This window comes from Littorina saxatilis, linkage group LG15, assembly GCF_037325665.1.
Source record: "Littorina saxatilis isolate snail1 linkage group LG15, US_GU_Lsax_2.0, whole genome shotgun sequence".
NCBI classification, from domain to species: domain Eukaryota; kingdom Metazoa; phylum Mollusca; class Gastropoda; order Littorinimorpha; family Littorinidae; genus Littorina; species Littorina saxatilis.
In genome coordinates this window covers 23,559,480-23,581,185 of record NC_090259.1, presented here as the reverse complement: position 1 = coordinate 23,581,185, position 21,706 = coordinate 23,559,480, and the positions used below count along the sequence as shown (strand labels likewise).

The 21,706-nt window shown below is 42.3% G+C and overlaps 1 protein-coding gene across 1 annotated transcript; it reads right to left on the bottom strand.

Annotated features, from left to right (window-relative positions):
* Window positions 1–15,384: 15,384 nt before the first annotated feature.
* LOC138948855 (uncharacterized) lies at window positions 15,385–21,215 on the bottom strand. The gene is made up of 2 exons (XM_070320479.1): window positions 20,794–21,215; window positions 15,385–19,313 (listed from the first exon to the last, which is right to left on the bottom strand). Exon 2 carries the CDS (start codon window positions 19,311–19,313, stop codon window positions 17,787–17,789), a length of 1,527 nt encoding a protein of 508 aa, XP_070176580.1. The 5' UTR covers window positions 20,794–21,215; the 3' UTR covers window positions 15,385–17,786.
* Window positions 21,216–21,706: the final 491 nt, after the last annotated feature.

Here is a 21,706-nt window from a genome sequence, read left to right as displayed (position 1 = left end):
TCCCAACGTAGTTATGCCCCTTGAACATGGACATGCGGATTAAATCGAATTTTACAGTCACAATTATGGCTTTTTGCCTCAAATTCATTAACCCACTGTTATGGTTCTCTCAGTGCGTCTTCGTGTTTAGCCAAGCTTGCTTTCTTGAATTTGGAACACTATTTTTGAAATATTACCTGTCAAACCGATTCCACTCGTAAGAAAATTGAGTGTACGTGGGAGTGGTAGACCACGAGCGCAGAAGACGAATAATAATAAGAAGAAGAACAAGAAGAAGAACAAGAAGATGAAGAAAAAGAAGATGAAGAAAAAGACGAAGATGATTCACCGGTACATAAAGACACCAGGAAAACAGAAGATATATAACGTTTATGAAGCAGGTCGGACTGTAATTATTGAGAATCTTCGCACTTTTCGGGTACTAGGCTTTACGACAATTGATTGATTTCAACAGTTTATCACACGGACAAAGCACTGATTTCGAAATTGTAAAACGCATATTGTAGCTTGTTTAGTGTTCATTATCAATACAAAGTCGAAGAACGACACTGCTGCGCGCTTATTCAGTAAAACATTACAGCCACAGTTGTGAGAGGTGTACAACAGGGCCTTACAAATGTTAATATTCGTTTTAAAATAAAATAAAATAAAATAAACTTTATTGTCTCAAACATGAGAAATGATAGAAGTTGCGCATGAACATAAAGACAAACGTAACACTTCAACATTATTAACATTAAAATAAAATAAAAATAAACGTTATTGGAATGTGACCTAACTTTCACGGGGCTTAGGCCAAACAAAAATATATGTTGGTTTAGGGTAACGTGAACAAAAAAAAAAGGGTCGGTAGGTCGAGTTTTTATTTAATTTTATTTAATTTTTATTTTTATTTAGTCAATTTTATTTGTGTCGTACCAGATTTACACGAGTTTTTTTTTTAAATATTGAACTGCGAGCGAAAGCGAGCTGTTCACTATTTGAAAAAGCAACGAGTGTAAATCTGGTACGACACAGCAAGCCATGTAGTATTCTGTTTATCCTACATACTGTACTTACATGTATTTTACTGAAAATGTCTTGCAGTCGAGGCAGTTAAATTGAAGACGCTTGTTTTGGAACCCATATCTCTTCTAAAGCCTCGTGCAAACTACTACGTCAAAACAAAGAAACGTCACTCTGAAAGTGTGGCGTGACGTGTTAGAGATTCATCGAGGGTAATTAGCGAGCGCAATTTTTGTTTCTATAATGACGTTTGTCTCGGTGACTTTGGCATCATCAGCAGTGGAAAAACAGGTCCCTGCCAGACTTGCTTGACATGACCTCATTTACATGATATACACACGTGTGATTTGAACGATTATTATCTCACGGGTGTCTCTCTCACGTATCATAGGATAAGGAGGTTACTTCCCTTAGTCTCGCAAAATGTGCCAACAGTTTTTTTTTGTTTTTTTTGAGAAATGAAAACAAGTTTTAGGGTCGGCGGGAAAAAATAGGGTCGGTCGGGTTACCCTAAACCAACATATATTTTTATTTGGCCTACTTCCGAAGCAAGCTGTGTGAACTTTGTCAAAAATGAGCATGAATGAGTTTTGACATTTTGCCCTAGTTGTTCATGTTTATATAATACACGCATAACAAGTTCACTGGCACACAACATATCGCTTCAAGGTTGACGCGTATGTTTAATTGAATTTCTTTTCCCTCTTTTTCTAGTTTCTCTACAAAAAAAACCACCATTTTTCTCCATTACTGAAGAGTTGTTGAAATAAACTTAAAAAAACACACCATTTGTATCCATCTTTTTAAGGGTTGTTGAAATAAACGCTCGACCCTACTTGAAGTGGGTGGACTTGACTTTGCAGGGTGTTACTTTACCGTGAGGTCTGCTGCGCGTTGTTAATGAGGACTTGAAAATGGAGACGACTTAAACACGGAATGCCTTCGTATGTGTGCAACATTAAGGATATATTCTTTTTTTTTTTCATCGAAAAATCCGACTCTCGTTCTATAAGCATCTTTCAAAACTGAAACACAGAATACAAAATAGTCTGGAAATTAAAATACAATTCTGTATAAAAATAGAATACAAGCTTGCAAACCTGAAAGATCAGTTCTGGATCTGGATCTGGATGCCCAATGGGTGTAGTTCTTGGGGTAGTGCGTGCGTGCGTGCGTGTGAAATGAGTTGCAAACATATACATAGGCTTACAAACGTATTAACTGATGCAATATACCCACATCACATACATATGCCTTTTTTCTCTTTTTTTTTAACAGAAATTCAAAATGTACACAACCTTACTTGTTACCCAAAGACGGATGTTTACATCAAGTTGAACATTATGCCCTTTTACTGCTATGTTATTGGGGTGTTTCCTCACTTGTGGAAAACGGCAAGTACAGTCCACACATATAGATGGAAACGACCTGCCCAACACCAGTCATCACTAATATGCACACGGTCCCATACAGACAGACAACCATACGCACACACGCACCGCCCGCACTCACAAACACACACACACACACACACAAACACACACACACACACACACAAACAAACACAAACACACACATACATTATTGTATTCACAACTAATTGTCGGAAGTTCATACAGATATAATTATATATAGGAGGGTTCTTTTCCCTGTTCCTTAGCCTCTGCAGAGGGAATGTTCCTTTTTCTTAGCAGGCGTGTATAGTTCAAAAGCCGGGGAGTATTCTTCTTCAAAGAACTATAAGCACCACAAAACGGAAAGAAGAATTTGAAAACCCACCAACCGTCTCCTTTGAAGAAAGTAGTGCTTTTATTGTGTGTGTTTTTGCGTGTAGAAAAATGCACAACAACACTTTTGTTTTACATTCTGGAAGTCTTCAATTAATCCATTATAGGCTCAGCTGCTGGCATGGACGGCAATCCTCCCTTGACGGTAAAATCGATTGTCTTTTGCACCAAGAGTGTCCAGTCTGTATACCAGAACCTAAAGTGCTGTTCTCAATGCCGATGTGCAACGATTATCAACCGACCCGCGTGGCCTATCTTGAGATAGGTAGAGGTAGTATGCTGTGTGGAAGGGCAACACACAGAACCCACGGACATTCAAACCATATATAAACACACATATGATCGGTGTTGTAGTTCCGGTGAAGGTGTTGTTGCAATGTTTCAACTTGGGGCTGTGTGGCGGTCTGCTACGTTGATGCGTTGGTGAGCGCGAAGATTTTGTTGAATATTAAGTTGTTAGCTGGGATGAAAAAAATATGGTCAGTTTTAAATGTATGTATCTTGGAGTGCAGAGTTTTGTCAAATAAAGAAAACAATTGTAAAAAGTAACAACAATCGAAAACGCCACCACCGCAGTGAAAACACTAACAACAAATAATGGCGAGGATTAGTGATGATGATGATGATGATGATGATGGTGATGATGATGATGATGATGATGAAGAAGAAGAAGAAGAAGATGATGATGATGATGATGATGATGATGATGATGATGATGATGATGATGATGATGATGATGATGATGATGTGAAGGAGCTAGGATGAGGATAATTGTATTACACGAATCCTGAATAGCCATTATATAGTCTTTGTGAAGGAAAAAAGTCAATACATTTTCTGATGCTAGTAGATCTACATGTAAGTAGTGTTGGAATGTTTCTTTGGACACGCCGCTAGCACGCCACATTGCACTTCTTTTGTTGCAAATGTCCATACCCCTGGGGGTGTGTGTGGGGGCCTTCTTCGCATGCCGCCCCGCAGAGGAAAGCCAAGCCTGCGCGTGGCTTTAATCGCATTTCTGTGCAGATCACCAGCTGAAAGTCTGCAGATTAACACATTTGTTTCCTCTTCACAACTAACTTCGTGTGTCATGGCCGTCACTGTGTGAGTGTCTTTTATCACCTCGCCTGCGCATCACCTGGCTCCAGTCGGCACAGTTAACACTCTTCTTCCTTTGCGCAGCCGCAACGGAAGTCGAGTGAATGGGGAAAAATAGTGCGCGGATTTGAAGGGGCGTTACTAGCCGGAAGCACATAGGGAACCGTTTGGAAGTAAATGTTACCATGGCCACATGAAAGAAGGGCTGGCATAACAGCAAACAGGTCTATAGTTACGCTGCACGAAAAATTCAAGATGTCGGTCACAGTCTCCTGATCTGATCTGCTGAGCGCCAGGCGGAAGGTCAGTTGGGTTGGGAGGGTGCGGGGGAGGGGGGGGGGGGGGTGCATGGGCGAGCCGATGGGAGGTTAAAAAGCGAAAGTGGGGGGGGGGGGGGGGGGGCAGGAGGAGTAGTCTTACTTGACTGTTTCCCTTTCAGCGATTCTTGGTCAAGTGACTATAATTATCAAGTTGCGATTCAGAATGTACAAGAGCATGTGATTGGTCAGATTACCAGAACCCAGGCTCATTAACAATAACCGGTCAAGAATTCTCGTCGTATAATTATACCCTACCCATTGTACATCGATCTCCTGGCGATGCGCATCGAAACACTGACGATAATACCAATACCAATACAAATCAATCCTTTTAAAAACAAACAAACATTTGTAATGTTCTTGGGTATTTTGAAAATGTCACAATGTGCGTCATGACAATGGCGAAGATGGTGGTAGTCACCGTTGTTGTTAAGCACCTCGCAGTACTCAGGTAAGGAAAAGGTGACTGTCGTCTGATAGGATTGCGTGTACGGCTGTTTTCAAATACCCCGCCATATACTCGGGCAGCCGTACTTTTTTTCGGGGGATTTAAAAAGAATACTTTTGGGTAATGAGACGTATAGGGCTGTGATGTGAATCCGAGGTTCAGAGGTTATAGGCCTATATCGACATCCCCTCGCAAAAAGGAACAACTGCTCACCCTTACCCGACAATGATCTTATTTCAAATACAAGCTCCTGTGGTTCAAATTAGTACCTCGCCAGTACGATGACATAGGACTCTGCAAAGTCTTCTTTGGTGCATCAATATTTTGACGATGATTATTAGAACATTAATCTAGGGCCAAGTGGTCGAAGGGATAGTAGTGTAATTGTGTGTGTGCCGGTGTGTGTGTGTGTGTGTGTGTGTGTGTGTGTGTGTGTATGTGTGTGCAGGGGGGGGGTCCGGAAACCCCCCTAGCCTAAAAACAAAGAGAGAAAAAAAGAAAGAAAAAAGAAAGAAAATTGAGAATAAAGAAAAACTGATGGCTCAGATTGCACCAGATAGCTCCATTTTCCTTGATTTTTATCAAAATTGTCCCGGGGGGGCAAACCCTTGGACCCTCCTAGGAGCCGGCCTTTGTCTTCTAAATGAGGGTTTTGGAAAGTAGTTGGGTAATTTGTTTTCTCCTACATACGTGAGAGAGACACCCGTGAGATAATAATCGTTCAAATCACACGTGTGTATATCATGTAAATGAGGTCATGTCAAGCAAGTCTGGCAGGGACCTGTTTTTCCATTGCTTATGATGCCAAAGTCACCGAGACAAACGTCATTATAGAAACAAAAATTGCGCTCTCGATGAATCTTTAGAACTAATACGTCACGCCACACTTTCAGAGTGACGTTTCTTTGCTTTGACGTAATAGATTGCACGAGGCTTTAGAAGAGATTGAGGTTCCAAAACAAGCTGCCTCGTCTGCAAGACATTTTCAGTAAAATACATGTAAGTACAGTATGTAGGATAAACAGAATACTACATGGCTTGCTGTGTCGTACCAGATTTACACTCGTTGCTTTTTCAAATAGTGAACAGCTCGCTTTCGCTCGCAGTTCAATATTTAAAAAAAAAACTCGTGTAAATCTGGTACGACACAGCAAGCCATGTAGTATTCTCTATGGCTCAGGTTGCAACAGATCGATCAATTGTCCTTGTTTTGATCCAAATTTGTCTTCTTAAATTTACTTTTTGGAAGGTGTATTAGGGGAAATTTCTTGGCTCAGATTGCACCAGATTGCTCCATTTTCTTTCCTTGTTTTTATCATTGCTCCATCCCTTTCCTTGTTTTTATCATTGCTCCATCCCTTTTCTTGTTTTTATCATTGCTCCATCCCTTTCCTTGTTTTTATCATTGCTCCATCCCTTTCCTTGTTTTTATCATTGCTCCATCCCTTTCCTTGTTTTTATCATTGCTCCATCCCTTTCCTTGTTTTTATCATTGCTCCATCCCTTTTCTTGTTTTTATCATTGCTCCATCCCTTTCCTTGTTTTTATCATTGCTCCATCCCTTTCCTTGTTTTTATCATTGCTCCATCCCTTTCCTTGTTTTTATCATTGCTCCATCCCTTTTCTTGTTTTTATCATTGCTCCATCCCTTTCCTTGTTTTTATCATTGCTCCATCCCTTTCCTTGTTTTTATCATTGCTCCATCCCTTTCCTTGTTTTTATCATTGCTCCATCCCTTTTCTTGTTTTTATCATTGCTCCATCCCTTTCCTTGTTTTTATCATTGCTCCATCCCTTTCCTTGTTTTTATCATTGCTCCATCCCTTTCCTTGTTTTTATCAACATTTTCTGGGAGGGGGGGGGGGGGGGGGCATGCTCCCGGGCCCCCCTAAAGGGTTCGAACGTTTCGCGCCCTCGACTAATAGCTTCGCGTCGTTGAATTGTCCCTAAAATAAATTTGGACCCCCCCCCCCCCCCCCCTAAAAATAATGTGATCCGCCCCTGATGTATGTGTGTGTGTGGGTGTCGTGCATATATGCGTCCGTGTGGGTGGGTGTGTCCGTCAGTGTGTGTATGCGTCGCAGTGTGTCCTCTGCCCTTCAGTTTCTGGCTGCCAAACATCACAGGCAAATCTGGGTGGGGGCGGGGACGTAGCTCAGTTGGTAGCGCGCTGGCTTTGTAGCCAGTTGGTCGCTATCAGCGTGGGTTCGATCCCCACGTTCGGCGAGAGATTTATTTCTCGGAGTCAACTTTGTGCAGACTCTCTTCGGTGTCCGAACACCCCCGTGTGCACACATGCGCACGAAAGAAATCCCACGTTCACAGCGACAGTCTCAGGGCTTGGAAAACACGAAGACACGCATGCATCATCTCTCGTCTCTGATTATCATGATCGTATTTCGATACTTTGACGAGACAAACCCAATGCTGGTGTGTCGAAGAAGATAGCCACAGCGGGCTTGTTCGAATCGGCAAAGTATCACACCATATCTTCAGCGTATTACCAATACCTGTCCCAATATAGACCAGTTGGTCTAAGAGGACGTTAAACCCCAATAGAGAGAGAGAGAGAGAGAGGCAAATCTGTACCTTTGCACAATTGTTCTATTTTTAACGCACTCAAAACAACTGCAGGTTCTTTTTAAGATATATCTATTGTTCAGGGCATGCCGCAAGTTGTGCATTACGGGGACTGACTCTTTTTGTTTGCGCACGAAAGGGCGAAGAAGGAAGCAATTGTGTGTGTGTGTGTGTGTGTGTGTGTGTGTGTGTGTGTGTGTTTGTGTGAGTGTGTGTCGGGGGAGGGGTGAGAACCGGGCTGGGGTAGAGGGCGAATTGCTGCACTGTATGTGTGTGTGTGTGTGTGTGTGTTTATGTGTATGTGTGTGCGTGTTTATGTGTATGTGTGTGTATGTTTATGTGTATGTGTGTGTGTGTTTATTTGTATGTGTATGTGTGTGTGTGTGTGTGTGTGTGTGTGTGTGTATGTGTCGGGGGGAGGGGTTGGAGGGGGAAGGGCGAGGAATCCGAGTCACTGCATTGAGTGTGTGTGTGTACGGTGTGTGTGTGTGTGTGTGTGTCTGTTTGTACACGTACGGTGTGTGTGTGTGTGTGTGTGTGTGTGTGCGTGCGTGTGTGTGTGTATGTGTGTGTGTGTGTCAGTGTGTGTGTGTGTGTGTGTGTCAGTGTGTATGTGTGTGTGTGTCAGTGTGTGTGTGTGTGTGTGCCGCGTGCGTGTGTGAGTGTGTCTCGGGGGAAGGGGAACGAGGGGGTCATGATTGCACACTCATCGGCTTGCACTGTGAAATAAGTCAGCTGCACAGGTGTTTTGCGTTTATTTGCACCGTAAACAGTCCGTGCTATATGTCTCGCCAACCCAGACCGCGTGACATTTTCAAACCCTTGCCTGCCGTGCTGAATGGAGACGGGGGATGATGGGGGTGGGGAAGGACGAAGACCCGTGGACGGAGGGGGGACGATACACGCAGCGACGGACGGAAAGATAGACACGGACGGACAGGCAAACGGACAGGCAGACACACACTTCCCTGTCAGAATTGAATAGAATTCCCTAAAGCTGACCGAACATCGACTACAACCGTGACAAATCGAATTCCAAGATCTGACAGATAGACAAACAAACAGAGAGATGCACAGACTGCACGCCGACCAAACCAGACAGGTCAACTTGAGCATAATAGGAACAAAATCTCAAAGAAAACCATGCAGAAGAAGAAACAAGTCGCGCAAGGCGAAAACACAACATTTATTCAAGCTGTCGTACTCACAGAATGAAACTGAACGCACTGCATTTTTTGTCACCAAGACCGTACGCCCGTAGCATCAGTCCACCCCTGGTGGCAAAGGCAGTGAAATTGACTCGCCAGAATAGCGCGGTAGTGGTTGCGCTGAGGAGGATAGCACGCCGCTTTTTTGTATCTCTGTTCTTTTTTTTTTTAACTATCTGAGCTTGTTTTTAATTCAAAAATATCATATCTATGTGTTTTTGGAATAAGGAACCGACACTGGAATATGATGAAATTATTTTTAAAGTGATTCCGATAATTTAATTTTAATCATAATTTTCCTATATTTAATTTTCAGAGCTTGTTTTTAATCCAAATATGACATATTTATATGTTTTTGGAATCAACACATGATGGAAAATAAGATGAAATTATTTTTGTAACGTTTTATAAAAAAGATAATTTTAATTACAATTTTCAGATTTTTAATGACCAAACTCGCAAATTAATTTTTAAGCCTCCAAGCTGAAATGCAATACCAAAGTCCGGCCTTTGTCGAAGATTGCTTGACCAAAATTTCAATCTATTAGTGATCGAAAAATGAGGGCGTGACACTGAGTGCGGCCTCAACTTTTACAAAAAGCCGGAAATGACTTCATCAAAGACATTTATCAGAAAAATGAAAACAATTCCGGGGATATCATTCTCAGGAACTCTCATGCAAAGTTTCATGACGATCGGTCCAGTAGTTTACTCTGAATCGCTCCACACACACACACACACACACCACGACCCTCGTCTCGATTCCCCCTCTATGTTAAAACATTTAGTCAAAACTTGACTAAATGTAAAAAGACAAACGCTGAGCTTGAGGAGACACAGAAAGAAGATGATATAGCAGCAAAAGAGAGACACTTTGAAACCTACAAAGGCGGGAAGAGAAAAGCAGACACACCCGACATAATATCTGTTTGATCTTGCTCTTCTATAGTAATATCGCCAGACAACAAACAATCCTCGCGCGAGAATCCTTTTGTTAGCAAAAAGGCGAGGAACTACCCGATCATAATGATGAGGCAGAAATAGAAGCAGTGTACATTGGCAGAGCGTGCTACCGGAGGTTAGGGACCAGTAATGTCACTAAAGTCCTGCGCAAATTTGTTCTAAGCGGTGTCGGATTCTGTACGGATTGTACGCGTGTGGCGGTTTCAATGGTACTGGATTGTGTGTGTGGGTGTACTATAGTAGTACTACTGATTCAGCAACTTGATAGCTTACATTAGTACTGTCTTCTTTGTGGTCTTATTTGTCATAGTATCATTTTTAAAGCTTTAAGTTATTGGTATAGGGCTCAGCGGAATTACTTTTGCAATCGGCTTTTTATTTCTCTCAGGCGACTATTTCATATGGTCTGACTTTTCACTAGAATTACAAAGAGAAAGCTGTTCTGTTCAGCAGATTTTTCGGTTCTTACCATCAGTCTTTATACCCTTCACCCTCCGCCTCTTCAATTTAGTTAAACTCCATCCGAAAAGTTTGCTCTTTATTAGAAAGTGTGTGTGTGTGTGTGTGTGTGTGTGTGTTTTAACAGACTCACTGGGGTTGGGAATAACATAAAGCTGACTGCTTTTTCTGGGCTTCCGGGGTTGGGGGCACTTATAATCACTTCACAAATGTCTATCCGCAAGAGGGGAGTAGTTATTATTCGGATATCTCTGTCCGCCAGCTAGAGGTGAGTATTTTTTTTTTTATTAGAAAACATATTTGTGTGCCATAGGGTAGTAGTAATTATTATTTCTCGCACGAAGGGAGAAGCTGTTCGGAGATCAAAGTTCGTGCTAGCTACATTGCCGTATCCAGCTAAACAAGCAAACAAACAAAAATAAACACACACTCACATGCTCATCACACACACAGGAGAGAGAGAGAGAGAGAGAGAGAGAGAGAGAGAGAGAGAGAGAGAGAGAGAGAGAGAGAGAGAGAGAGAGAGAGAGAGAAAAAAGAGAGAGACAGAGAGAGAGAGACAGAGAGAGACAGAGAGAGAGAGAGAGACAGAGAGAGACAGAGAGAGAGAGAGACAGAGAGAGAGACAGAGAGAGAGAGACAGAGAGATACAGAGAGACAGAGAGAGAGAGAGAGAGAGAGAGAGAAAAAAAAGAGAGAGACAGAGAGAGACAGAGAGAGAGAGAGAGAGAGACAGAGAGAGAGAGAGAGACAGAGAGAGACAGAGAGAGAGAGAGAGAGACAGAGAGAGAGAGAGAGAGACAGAGAGAGAGAGAGAGAGAGAGAGAGAGAGAGAGAGAGAGAGACACACACACACACACTGTCACTTACACACAATAAAATTGTACAAAAGGATACAAGTTCAACACACACACACGCATACTCTCTCTCTCTCTCTCTCTCTCAATCTTTCTCACACACACACCGTCCACAAAACTTGTAAAACAGATGCACACCAATACACCCAAACACTTAGAACACACAAAACCAAAATGCATCAAATATCACTTTTGTATTCAGTTTCAAGTATGCATTCGCTGCCTGCTGAAAAGGCATAATTATGAAGGACAGTATATTCTATACTACTGGTAACAGACAACTTTCTTTATTTGGTGTTTAACGTCGTTTTCAACCACGAAGGTTATATCGCGACGGACTGGTTACAGACAAAAGAACACAAGAAACGAGAGAAAAAACACCACAAAAAGCAAACACAAATGAAATGTCACACATATGAACAATGCAATCAAAATAAATAAGAAAACCCACAAGAAAATATCTACAAACCAACCAACCAACCAACCAAACAAGAAAGGAAGTGATGTGTTCAAAGTTATTGCAATCAATAACTCTCTCTCTCTCTCTCTCTCTCTCTCTCTCTCTCTCTCTCTCTCTCTCTCTCTCTCTCTCTCTCTTTGCAATGTAGGCAAAACGTTCTAAGAATTATTTCACTGAAGTCGTAAATCCATGCTTACCATTTCTTTCTTCTTGACAACAACACCAGTTTAACAAGTTTATATCACCTTGTTCAATAACAGTAGTCATTTCAACGCACCCCCCCCCCCCCCCCCCCCCCCACCCCAATCGAGCTCATGGCACTGCAATTGTCAGCTGAAATTACATGACATATGTTTTTCCGTTGCTTTTCTTTCATCTCAGACTTGCAGGCTGTAATAAAACGCAAAGCTAGACATGACAGTGTCAGTGGAACACCTCCTCCAACACTGTCCAATCCACCAGAAACTACGAGCAGAAACATGGCCTGCGGACACACCAGTTCAGGAGAAGATCTTCGGCACCCTGCGGAGCCTTCGCTGTACTGGAAACTTCATCAGAAGTTCTGGAGTCCCTGTCTGAGCGATCGAGAAGAAGAGAAGAAACGCAAAGTTTCTGGTAGTCTCAGATGTTTTCTCCACTGGCCTCCTCCATAAGGTTCATGACAGACCCCACTTTCTCTTTGTGGACATTTCTATCACTTGTCGCTGTTCTCTCCGGTAAGTTTGCTTTCACTGCTGCAGATGCAATTTAGTTTGCAGTTTGTTTTGAACTTGGAGCAAAGCTACCATTGATATCAACGCATCAATGAAGTTCTGCTTCTGTGCTTAAAGCTAAAAGCAGTTATAGGTATAGTTACAATCTCTTCTGCATCTCAAGTGTTCTGATGTAGGTGGTCTACTATTAGGATGCATTTCACAAGCAAGTTAATATCAAAAGGGAAACGATGCTCGTGGAGAGAGTGTGAGTCCACGTGAATAGTTGGGCAATATCGGTGTGAAGAAAAATGGAGAATTGTCTTGCCGCTGCTGCCCCTGCCTTCCCAAAGCACGCCGAGTTTGATTGCCCTGGAAATGAAATACGCCTGAAGACCAGTCGCCTACCAACACATTATCCTCACTCAAACTTTGCCACAGCATACTACTGCTCCGTGTTCGCTTTCCGTTATACTTATACGCATCCATGAACGGTTCTTACTGACTGTTCCTTTTCAGGTTTCAGTTATACGCACCAGCAGGCTGTTCTTCTTGGAACTCAGCATTAGCAGTGAGATCTTGAGTTTGCCGACTGTTCTACATTAGGTTTCTGTTGTAGGCAGCAGCAGACCATTCTCCTTGCAACTCAGAGTTAGCAGTGTGATCTTGACTTTGCTGACTGTTCGTCGTCAGGTTTCTGTTGTAGGCAGCAGCAGACCACTCTCCTTGCAACTCAGCATTAGGAGTGATATCTTGACTTTGCTGACTGTTCAGCGTTAGGATTCTGTTATACGCACCAGCAGACTGTTCTTGGAACTCAGCATTTGCGATCTTGAGTTTGCTGACTGTTCTGCATTAGGTTTTTGTTGTAGGCAGCAGCAGACCATTCTCCTTGCAGCTCAGCATGACCACTGAGGTTTTGATTTTGCTGACTGTTCGTCGTCAGGTTTCTGTTGTAGGCAGCAGCAGACCACTCTCCTTGCAACTCAGCATTAGGAGTGATATCTTGACTTTGCTGACTGTTCATCGTCAGGTTTCTGTTGTAGGCAGACCATTCTCCTTGCAACTCAGCACTAGGAGTGCGTTCTAGAGTTTGCTGACTGTTCTGCATTAGATTTCTGTTGTAGGCAGCAGCAGACCATTGTCCTTGCAACTCGGCATTGGGAATGAGATCTTGATTTTGCCGACTGTTCATCGTCAGGTTTCTGTTGTAGGCAGACCATTCTCCTTGCAACTCAGCACTAGGAGTGCGATCTAGAGTTTGCTGACTGTTCTGCATTAGATTTCTGTTGTAGGCAGCAGCAGACCATTGTCCTTGCAACTCGGCATTGGGAATGAGATCTTGATTTTGCCGACTGTTCATCGTCAGGTTTTTGTTGTAGGCAGCAGCAGACCATTGTCCTTGCAACTCGGCATTGGGAATGAGATCTTGATTTTGCCGACTGTTCATCGTCAGGTTTTTGTTGTAGGCAGCAGCAGACCATTGTCCTTGCAACTCGGCATTGGGAATGAGATCTTGAGTTTGCCGACTGTTCAGCGTTAGGTTTTTGTTACTGTTATACGCACCTGCAGACTGTTCTCCTTGGAACTCAGCGTTAGCAGTGCGATCTAGAGTTTGCTGACGGTTCTGCATTAGGTTTCTGTTGTAGGCAGCAGACCGTTCTTCTTGGAACTCAGCATTATGAGTTTGCTGACTGTTCAGCGTTAAGTTTCTGTTGTACGCACCTGTTGACTGTTCTCCTTGGAACTCGGCGTAAGCAGTGCGATCTTGAGTTTGCGGACTGTTCATCGTCAGGTTTCTGTTGTAGGCAGCAGCAGACCATTCTCCTTGTAGCTCCGCATGTCCTCTGAGGTCTTGATTTTGCTGCCTGTTCAGCATTACGTTTCCGTTGGGGTAATCTGCAGACCATCCTCTGTGCAGACCAGTGAAGTCTTGCCATTGTGCTGCCTCGTGTCTTTGGTTCCCGTCATGTGCATCAACCGACCATTCTTCTTGAAACCTGTCGTCTTCGTTGAGGTTTTCAGTTCGTCGCCTCTTTTGCGTTTGGTTTCTGGTATTATCATCTGCATACCCTTCTCTTGGCAAATCTGTGGCGTCTTGCCATTGTGCATCGTTGTGTCGTTGATTGCCATTATCGGCAGCTCCCCGGCATTCTTCTTGACTATCTCCTGAGCATTCTGAAAATTCTGAAACTATTAAAATAAATGTGAACAACAACAAAATGAACTGCTTAGTGCATTCTAAAAGTACATTCTGTGAAAGAGTTAAAAGTTTACTAGTATAAACCGACTAAAAATATTATAGCGAGTGATTTTAGAAATAAGCCTCGGATTCTATTGTCAAGGAGTTTCACAATTCTTTCTTTCTTTCTTTATTTGGTGTTTAACGTCGTTTTCAACCACGAAGGTTATATCGCGACGGGGAAAGAGGGGGAGATGGGATAGAGCCACTTGTTAATTGTTTCTTGTTCACAAAAGCACTAATCAAAAAATTGCTCCAGGGGACACACTAAGTTCTACTGAAAATACCCAGACACGGTTTTTTCTCTCTCATGTTTATGGTTATAGTGATGACAACGGTAAGTGGGAGTACTGCGGAACCAGTCTCCTGGAACATGAGAGAATGAGATAATAACTTCGAAAGTGTGTAAAACTGAAAGTAATTTATTTTTCTTAACGGTGGTCGTCTACATTTTTGCTTTTTTTCAATAATCTTATGGTTAGATTTTGATACAAAATTATGTCAAATGATGAATGAACCATGGGGAAAAAAATTATAGAAAAAAAAAATATATATGTAAAAAAAGATTGTATTTTTGGGTGGCGTGACTCACGCTTCCAATATTTTGTTTTCTGTTTGCTGAGAACATGTGCTTTGCCTAAAAATACTGACCAATCAAATTCATGTCACTATGCCACGCCCAAACAAGTGCAGCAACAGTTTGACACTGGAGCGCTGTCCACGCTTTTTTTTATAAACGCACGAAATGCACGGGATTTGAGAGGAGTTTTGCGCTTGGCATTTTCCAAATAAGGATATCCTACTATGAGTACTACGCTGGAATACTACAATGAATTTTCAAACGGCTACACTGGCTTCGTCTTTCCTGCTCGAAAGGGGGTGTATTGTTGATATTTGTAGATAATAGACTCTGCATTTTAATGGTCAAATGGCGATTTCGGTATAAAAATGTAGACAAGGACCTTTAATAGCAAATGAGAAGAAGAAGATTTATTTATTTTAATGCTTCTTGTTCTTATTCTTATAGACAAAAGGAGACTGGTTCTGCATAACTCCCAATTACCATTGTGGTAAACAAACACACATTTGTATTGTTCAAATCCCTTATTACTTCCCTTTGTTTCTTCGACCGTATCAATCATTGGCACAGTAGCTGTACTAAGAGTCCCTCGGTTAGTGATAACCTAAATCAGAGACTTCAATCAGAAATGGCTCAATTAGCAGATGACTAAACAAACACAAGAAAAAGAAACAACAAAAACCAAAAACAATGCTGCATCATGTATTTGTCCAAACAAACAAAAGGAAAGAGTGTACATGTATATCAAGTCCCCTTGTCCGGCACAACAATTCAAGGTAAAAAAAAGCAAGAAAATATATTATAAATAAATTTGCTGAGTACTTCACAAAATGAAAACCCAAGGTGATGGATACGACTGTACAACTACCAGTCGAGTACCTTCACAAAATTACATGTACAGTACCAAATTGAAGTGAAAAATATCAAAATCTGTATTCCAGGATCAGTCTTCAGTGAACCATCAATTCTGGGTCTGGTGCTTTGAACTGGAAGGAATCTTTCTCAAATTGTATGTCCACAATGCTTTTTACAAAAAAAGCTTTTTCTCCCACCTTGTTTTTCACGGGTGTGCCGTCTACTGATGTACCAATAATGTACTATCAATATTAAATAGCTCATGCTCAAGGCAAGAAGACAACTGTCAATGCAGAGCAGATGCCAGGAAACCGCTTTATGTTGTTTAAATTGATGAGATGTGTGCATTTGGTTGCGTGTGATCTGTTTATAAAATGAAATATTGTTGAAAACTGACCGTCGGATTGCAGTCAGTGTTGTCGAAGAAACTGAGTGAAAAGAAGGGGAACTACTCTTGTCGCTAGACAAAGTATGAGTTACTTGCCTTGGGAATTTGCTTGTGATGAACGTTTGTGCACGGCAGACCCAGATTCAGAAAACAACCGAACTCATGGATTTTATATGGAAATTCATGTGTTCAGGCCTGTAGTTGTTAATTTAAATGCGGTATGTTTGTATTGTTTGCTCCAGAGATGTACACTTCGTATACATGTATAGAGCGTTCGGAACCTTTCAGTCGCAAAAGTAGTACCGAAACAGAGCAGCTTCTCAACCCATTGCACTATCGAGGATTCAGGCTGTTGCTGGCTCGTTATTTGTTTGGTTGCTGGGTCATTATCGAAAAATAACTAGCTCTACAAGTTTACAGAGGTAAAGAAGCAGAGGGGGGAATAACGAAAAATAACTAGCTCTACAAGTTTACAGAGGTAAAGAAGCAGAGGGGGGAACAACGAAAAATAACTAGCTCTACAAGTTTACAGAGGTAAAGAAGCAGAGGGGGTAATAACGAAAAATAACTAGCTCTACAAGTTTACAGAGGTAAAGAAGCAGAGGGGGTAATAACAAAAAATAACTAGCTCTACAAGTTTACAGAGGTAAAGAAGCAGAGGGGGGAATAACGAAAAATAACTAGCTCTACAAGTTTACAGAGGTAAAGAAGCAGAGGGGGTAATAACGAAAAATAACAAGCTCTACAAGTTTACAGAGGTAAAGAAGCAGAGGGGGTAATAACGAAAAATAACTAGCTCTACAAGTTTACAGAGGTAAAGAAGCAGAGGGGGTAATAACGAAAAATAACTAGCTCTACAACTTTACAGAGGTAAAGAAGCAGAGGGGGTAATAACGAAAAATAACTAGCTCTACAACTTTACAGAGGTAAAGAAGCAGAGGGGGGAATAATAGATAAGAAATGTTCCCATTACCTGGCATTCTTGTTTTTTGATTCATTCATACTGTCTGAATAAATGTATCAACTTAAAAAAAAAAAGTCTTTTTTAACTTTACACAAGAATTACAGGCACACAAATCAGGAGATGGACCATACTGGCTGCCATAAATTCAAGTTATTATGGAATAGAATTAGAAAATGGTCTGAATACACGTAGGACTAGAGTCCAGTCATTAGAAATCCGAGTGTAAATGGGAGACACATCCATGATCCATGTTTGCAGAGGTAGACGAAGAAACACAAAAGCTGTGCAGTCATAAAGCCTGACAAAAAGTTTCCATTGAAGACATGTATCTTTTTGGTCATTTTGAATCAAAATGATCATCTCTGTTTTCACCCATTGTCACAGACACAGGTCAGCAAATTTGACATGTCACAGACTCACACAGCACATGTAGAATATTAAATGTCAAATTCCTCAGGACGTCTTACACAAGTTACTGCAGCTTGCTTCTGTTCGTGTCACATGGACTGATGGAGTCACCTTGTGTCACTGACTAACTGCTAAGCTAACCTTCACCGTGCTTCCTGGATCATGTATGACGCACTCATGATACTGTTGCCTCACACAAATGTTTGTCTAAACCTCTCAAAGTTTTCCTCAAGACTTCATTTTTTCAAACTCAAAAAGTCAAGCACCTGAGTGACCATGTCAATTGTTTAGATCTTCTTATATTTGAACTCCTATTCGAACGGCATGGATCATGTCTGACCCTATTTATGCTGAATCCTATCCTGAAGAGTACAGGTCGCACATGACCCACGTCAGTTTGACACCGTAAAAAAAAAAATGAGGGGGAAAATATGAGGTTGAGTTTTGAAGTCAAACTGTCCATGTCACTCCTGTCACTGACCTTGGGAATGGAGGCCTGAATCTTGCCGCGATGTGTTCCTCAGGCTGTGCCTTTCGGCCTTTTTCTTCTGCAAAGCTATCCGCCTCGCTTTCTTTCGATCAGCTTTGGCCTTTCTACGAGCCTTCTCTTCATCCGACAAGACCTTAACAATGGGTTTGCCCCTGGCACTCTGGAACCGCCTCATCACAAGATTGATTACTTTCTTTGCTCCTCTGTATCTTTTCCCTTGGTAGTTGTTGTCAGCGCACACCGTCTTTGGCGGTGCATGCAGCTCGGAGGCGTCACCGCTGATCCTGGCTGCGGGAATTCCAGGGTTTGGGGGGAGAAGCTGCATAGGAGGCTGAGCTGTGCGCACAGTCACACACAGAACGGGGATGGTTTTCTTGATTCCTGTTTTCTCTTCATGCTCAGACAACAGGTGGCGTTTGTGGGTGATGATGTCAGAGTGCACCCGGTCACAGAAATCGCACGGGAAGATCATGAGGTTGGGCTCGACCATGTGCTGCGTCTGGGCGATGTGCACCCTGAGGCTGTGTTCGTTGAAGGTTTTGTTGCACACCAGGCACTTGTTGGTCCTTCTTTTCAGCTTGACTGTTTCCAACTGACACACACTGCGCAAGCTGTACATACCAGGCGCCTGGTGGCTTGCGGCACAGTGGTCCACACATTGCCTCAGATCAGTGAAAAACTCATGACACAAGGGGCACGTTGGAATCTTGTACCTGAACAAGTAGCGTTCGTCTTTCAGCGCAGAGACGACACAGACGAACTTGGGGCGCAGTTCTACGGAGGAGGGGTCGACAAAGCCGAGGTACCTACTGGCAGAATGGTGACCTTTCAGCTGTAGGTGCAGCGCCATCGACTGCTCATCTTGCAGTAAAATGCTGCAAAGGTCACAGCGATACATCACGTCGTACATTTTGGTCTGGCTAAAGGCTTTCTCCTGTGGGTCACTGGTACTGGCCGAGGAGCCAGCCCCAGCCTGACCAACCTTGAACTTAAAATCGCTCCCCTCAGAATCACTGACTATGATAGTTTCCTTGCGAAGGGAGCCCCTGTGCCCCCCGTTCTCTTCCCCGCTGTCGGAACTAACAGTGATAGGAACAAAACTTGTCGACGAAGAAGAAGCCACAGACTCACTTCTACTGCCCGGATTCTTCGACGAGTGTCCGATGGCACCTGCTCCCCACGGGATCTTCCCCCTCAGGGACACATCTGCCTCAGGCTGCTGCACTTGATCCACAGAGAGTTGCGCCTGAGGGTCATGCAGAGCCACTGGGGCCGACCAGAGGGGAGGAAGCTCGCTGGGTATCCACATGTGCTCTGGGCCATCTGGGCGAAGTCGACGGCCGTCCGGAAGCAAACCCATCTTGTACTTGAGCCGCTGCCAGACCGCAGACTGACTTTCCTTCATGGTGCGTAGCAGTGTCGCTCTCGCCATTACAAGCTCCCTACGGGAATACGCCCCATAGTCCTCCAAGTCCACATCCTCAGCGCTTGGAGGGGGATCAAAACTCATCTGAAATGAGAGAGGAAAGAACATGTATACATGTACATACTCTTAGACACATTGGAAATATTGTAATTTGTATTGTTTGTTGTTTCTTCTTTTTTTAAATTTTTTTTTTCTAGTATTACTATTAAAGTATACTAATTACTATACATTTTGTTGTTGATGCCCTGATTTTTCAGGCAGAATACTCAATTAAAGTGCATGTACCTCAGTCAGTGAAAGCCAAGTTATCATGATTGCTATTCCTGAAACTAAAACTGAAAGGCTAAGTAGTTTGCATGATAAATTAATGTCTGACGCTTTCCTTCTTTTTCGCTACTGCTAAAGCAAATGTGTGCAAGATTGTATGTTAGTTGTTACACGCTTCCGGAGCATGACAGGAACGGAGTGAAACTCGCAATCGTTCCTCCAATAGCCCCAAAATGCACACATTGCTTTCATTTCTTCCGTTGTTACTCGTTTTTTCTCTTCCCAAATTCTTTAACACTAAGAATACTGGAAACGGCATCCCAGACGACAGTACTGTTTTTATGTACGCGAGTTTAGCTGCCATTGGAAAGGGACTCACAAACGTGTTTATTCTCTCCTCTGTTGAAGCTGTGAGACATAATTGCTATTCCGACTTGGTCGTGGGACAGAGTTTTCTTCCACACTCCATTAGTTGATGTCTAACTGAGTAACTCAGCTGCGTCAGCATGACGGCTTCATTAGACAATCAACATAATCTCGTATGGAAGAAAAACTCTGTCCCACGATCAAGTCTGAATAGCAGGTACTGTTGAAATATAAAATATGTTTTATGGTCAACTTCTCTTAGAGTTAGAACTTTTAATTCTTCACTGCAAGGAATCACAATCTGTCTTTATTCAGTTGACAATTCTTCTTCTTCTTCTTTACGTTTGTGAGGAAATTCCTTTACAGGGTAATGATCCTCATTTTGGTTGCTGCGCCTAATTTTCCTAGAGTGAAAGATAAAGTGGATAGTGTGGTCTACGAAAATCAAAACAGTGGTGGGTTGGTAGGCAATCTATTTTTCTTTCTTTGTTTGTTTGCCCAGCCGACCACGAAGGGCCATAACACACAAGACAGAAGTCGCAGCACAGGCTTCATGTCTCACCCAGTCACATTATTCTGACACCGGACCAACCAGTCCCAGCACTGACCCCATAATCATAATGACAGACGGTAGGCAATCTATTGGTTTTTGCTATTTGCCGTGGTGCCCGATTTCAGGCCCTGGGTCGGTTATTTTGAACTTTAGCGTTGAAAGTTCTGGCATGTTTTCCAACTACAATCTAACTCAGTCTAAGCCTCTGATTTTGCTTCAGTAACTTTAATTTGTAAACGTAAGCAAAAAAAATAGTCATCATTCAATGTACAACTACAAATGCGTTACTCGTTTCATGGTCATCGTTGTATATATTCAGGGAATTTGTTTCTGTTGCAATGTAACTTATTGTAAGCCTCTGTATTTGCATAAATTTACCTCTTGTTCTGAAAGAACACAGAAGACAATTAAAGTTGAACAGAACTGAAAGCACAGATCTGTGAAGACGGTGTGGCTTTCTCAGAAGTTTCTCCACGTAAAGACACCCTGTTGATAATGTTTTGGACATTTTAGGGATTCACCCGTTTTAGAACAAACGTCGAAAAGAAATCCAGACCGGGGAAAAATGAAAAGACTGCAAATAATATTGACAATAAACAGAGTTTTCCTTAAAATAAATGACCCATGCTCTAAATGAATGTAAAAAACAATAAAACCATGAAAGCTATTTCGCAATCTTGTGGCAGTGACTGAGCAAAGACAAAAAAGTGCTTGTCAATGTCAAGGGAGACGACACGAACACCTGGCTGGCTAAAATGTCTACAGTTGTTTCCCTTATTTTGCTTGCCAGAATTTTTCTTTACATGTCTGTCTGTATGGTAGGCGGGGCCAGAGAGAGACAGAGAGAGAGAGAGAGAGAGATGTGTATGTGCATGAGTGCAGTGAATTCAGTGTACAGCGTGGGATATGTTGATCTAAGATGACACATTTGATTATTTAAAAAAAAAATTGAAAGTTGCCTCAAGGTCTGAAACCCACAGTATGGTTTCTTGTTGATAGTTTTATATTTTGGATGAAAGAAGGTTGTAACAGCCATGAAAAGTGTCCTCTTTGTAGTGTTCTGTTCTTTGAATGCTTGCTCTTTAAAGATTCATCAAAACAATTATAATGCCCGATGTATGCAACAATGCATTTGTGCTTGTGTTGTCTATGTTTTAATTTTTTTTATATTAAGAATTAAAATAAGAGCACAATTAATCACTATCTCTCTCTCCGTGTCTCTATGTCTGTCTCTCCGTGTCTGTCTGTCTGTCTGTCTGTGTCTGTCTGTCTGTCTCTCTTTCTCTCTCTC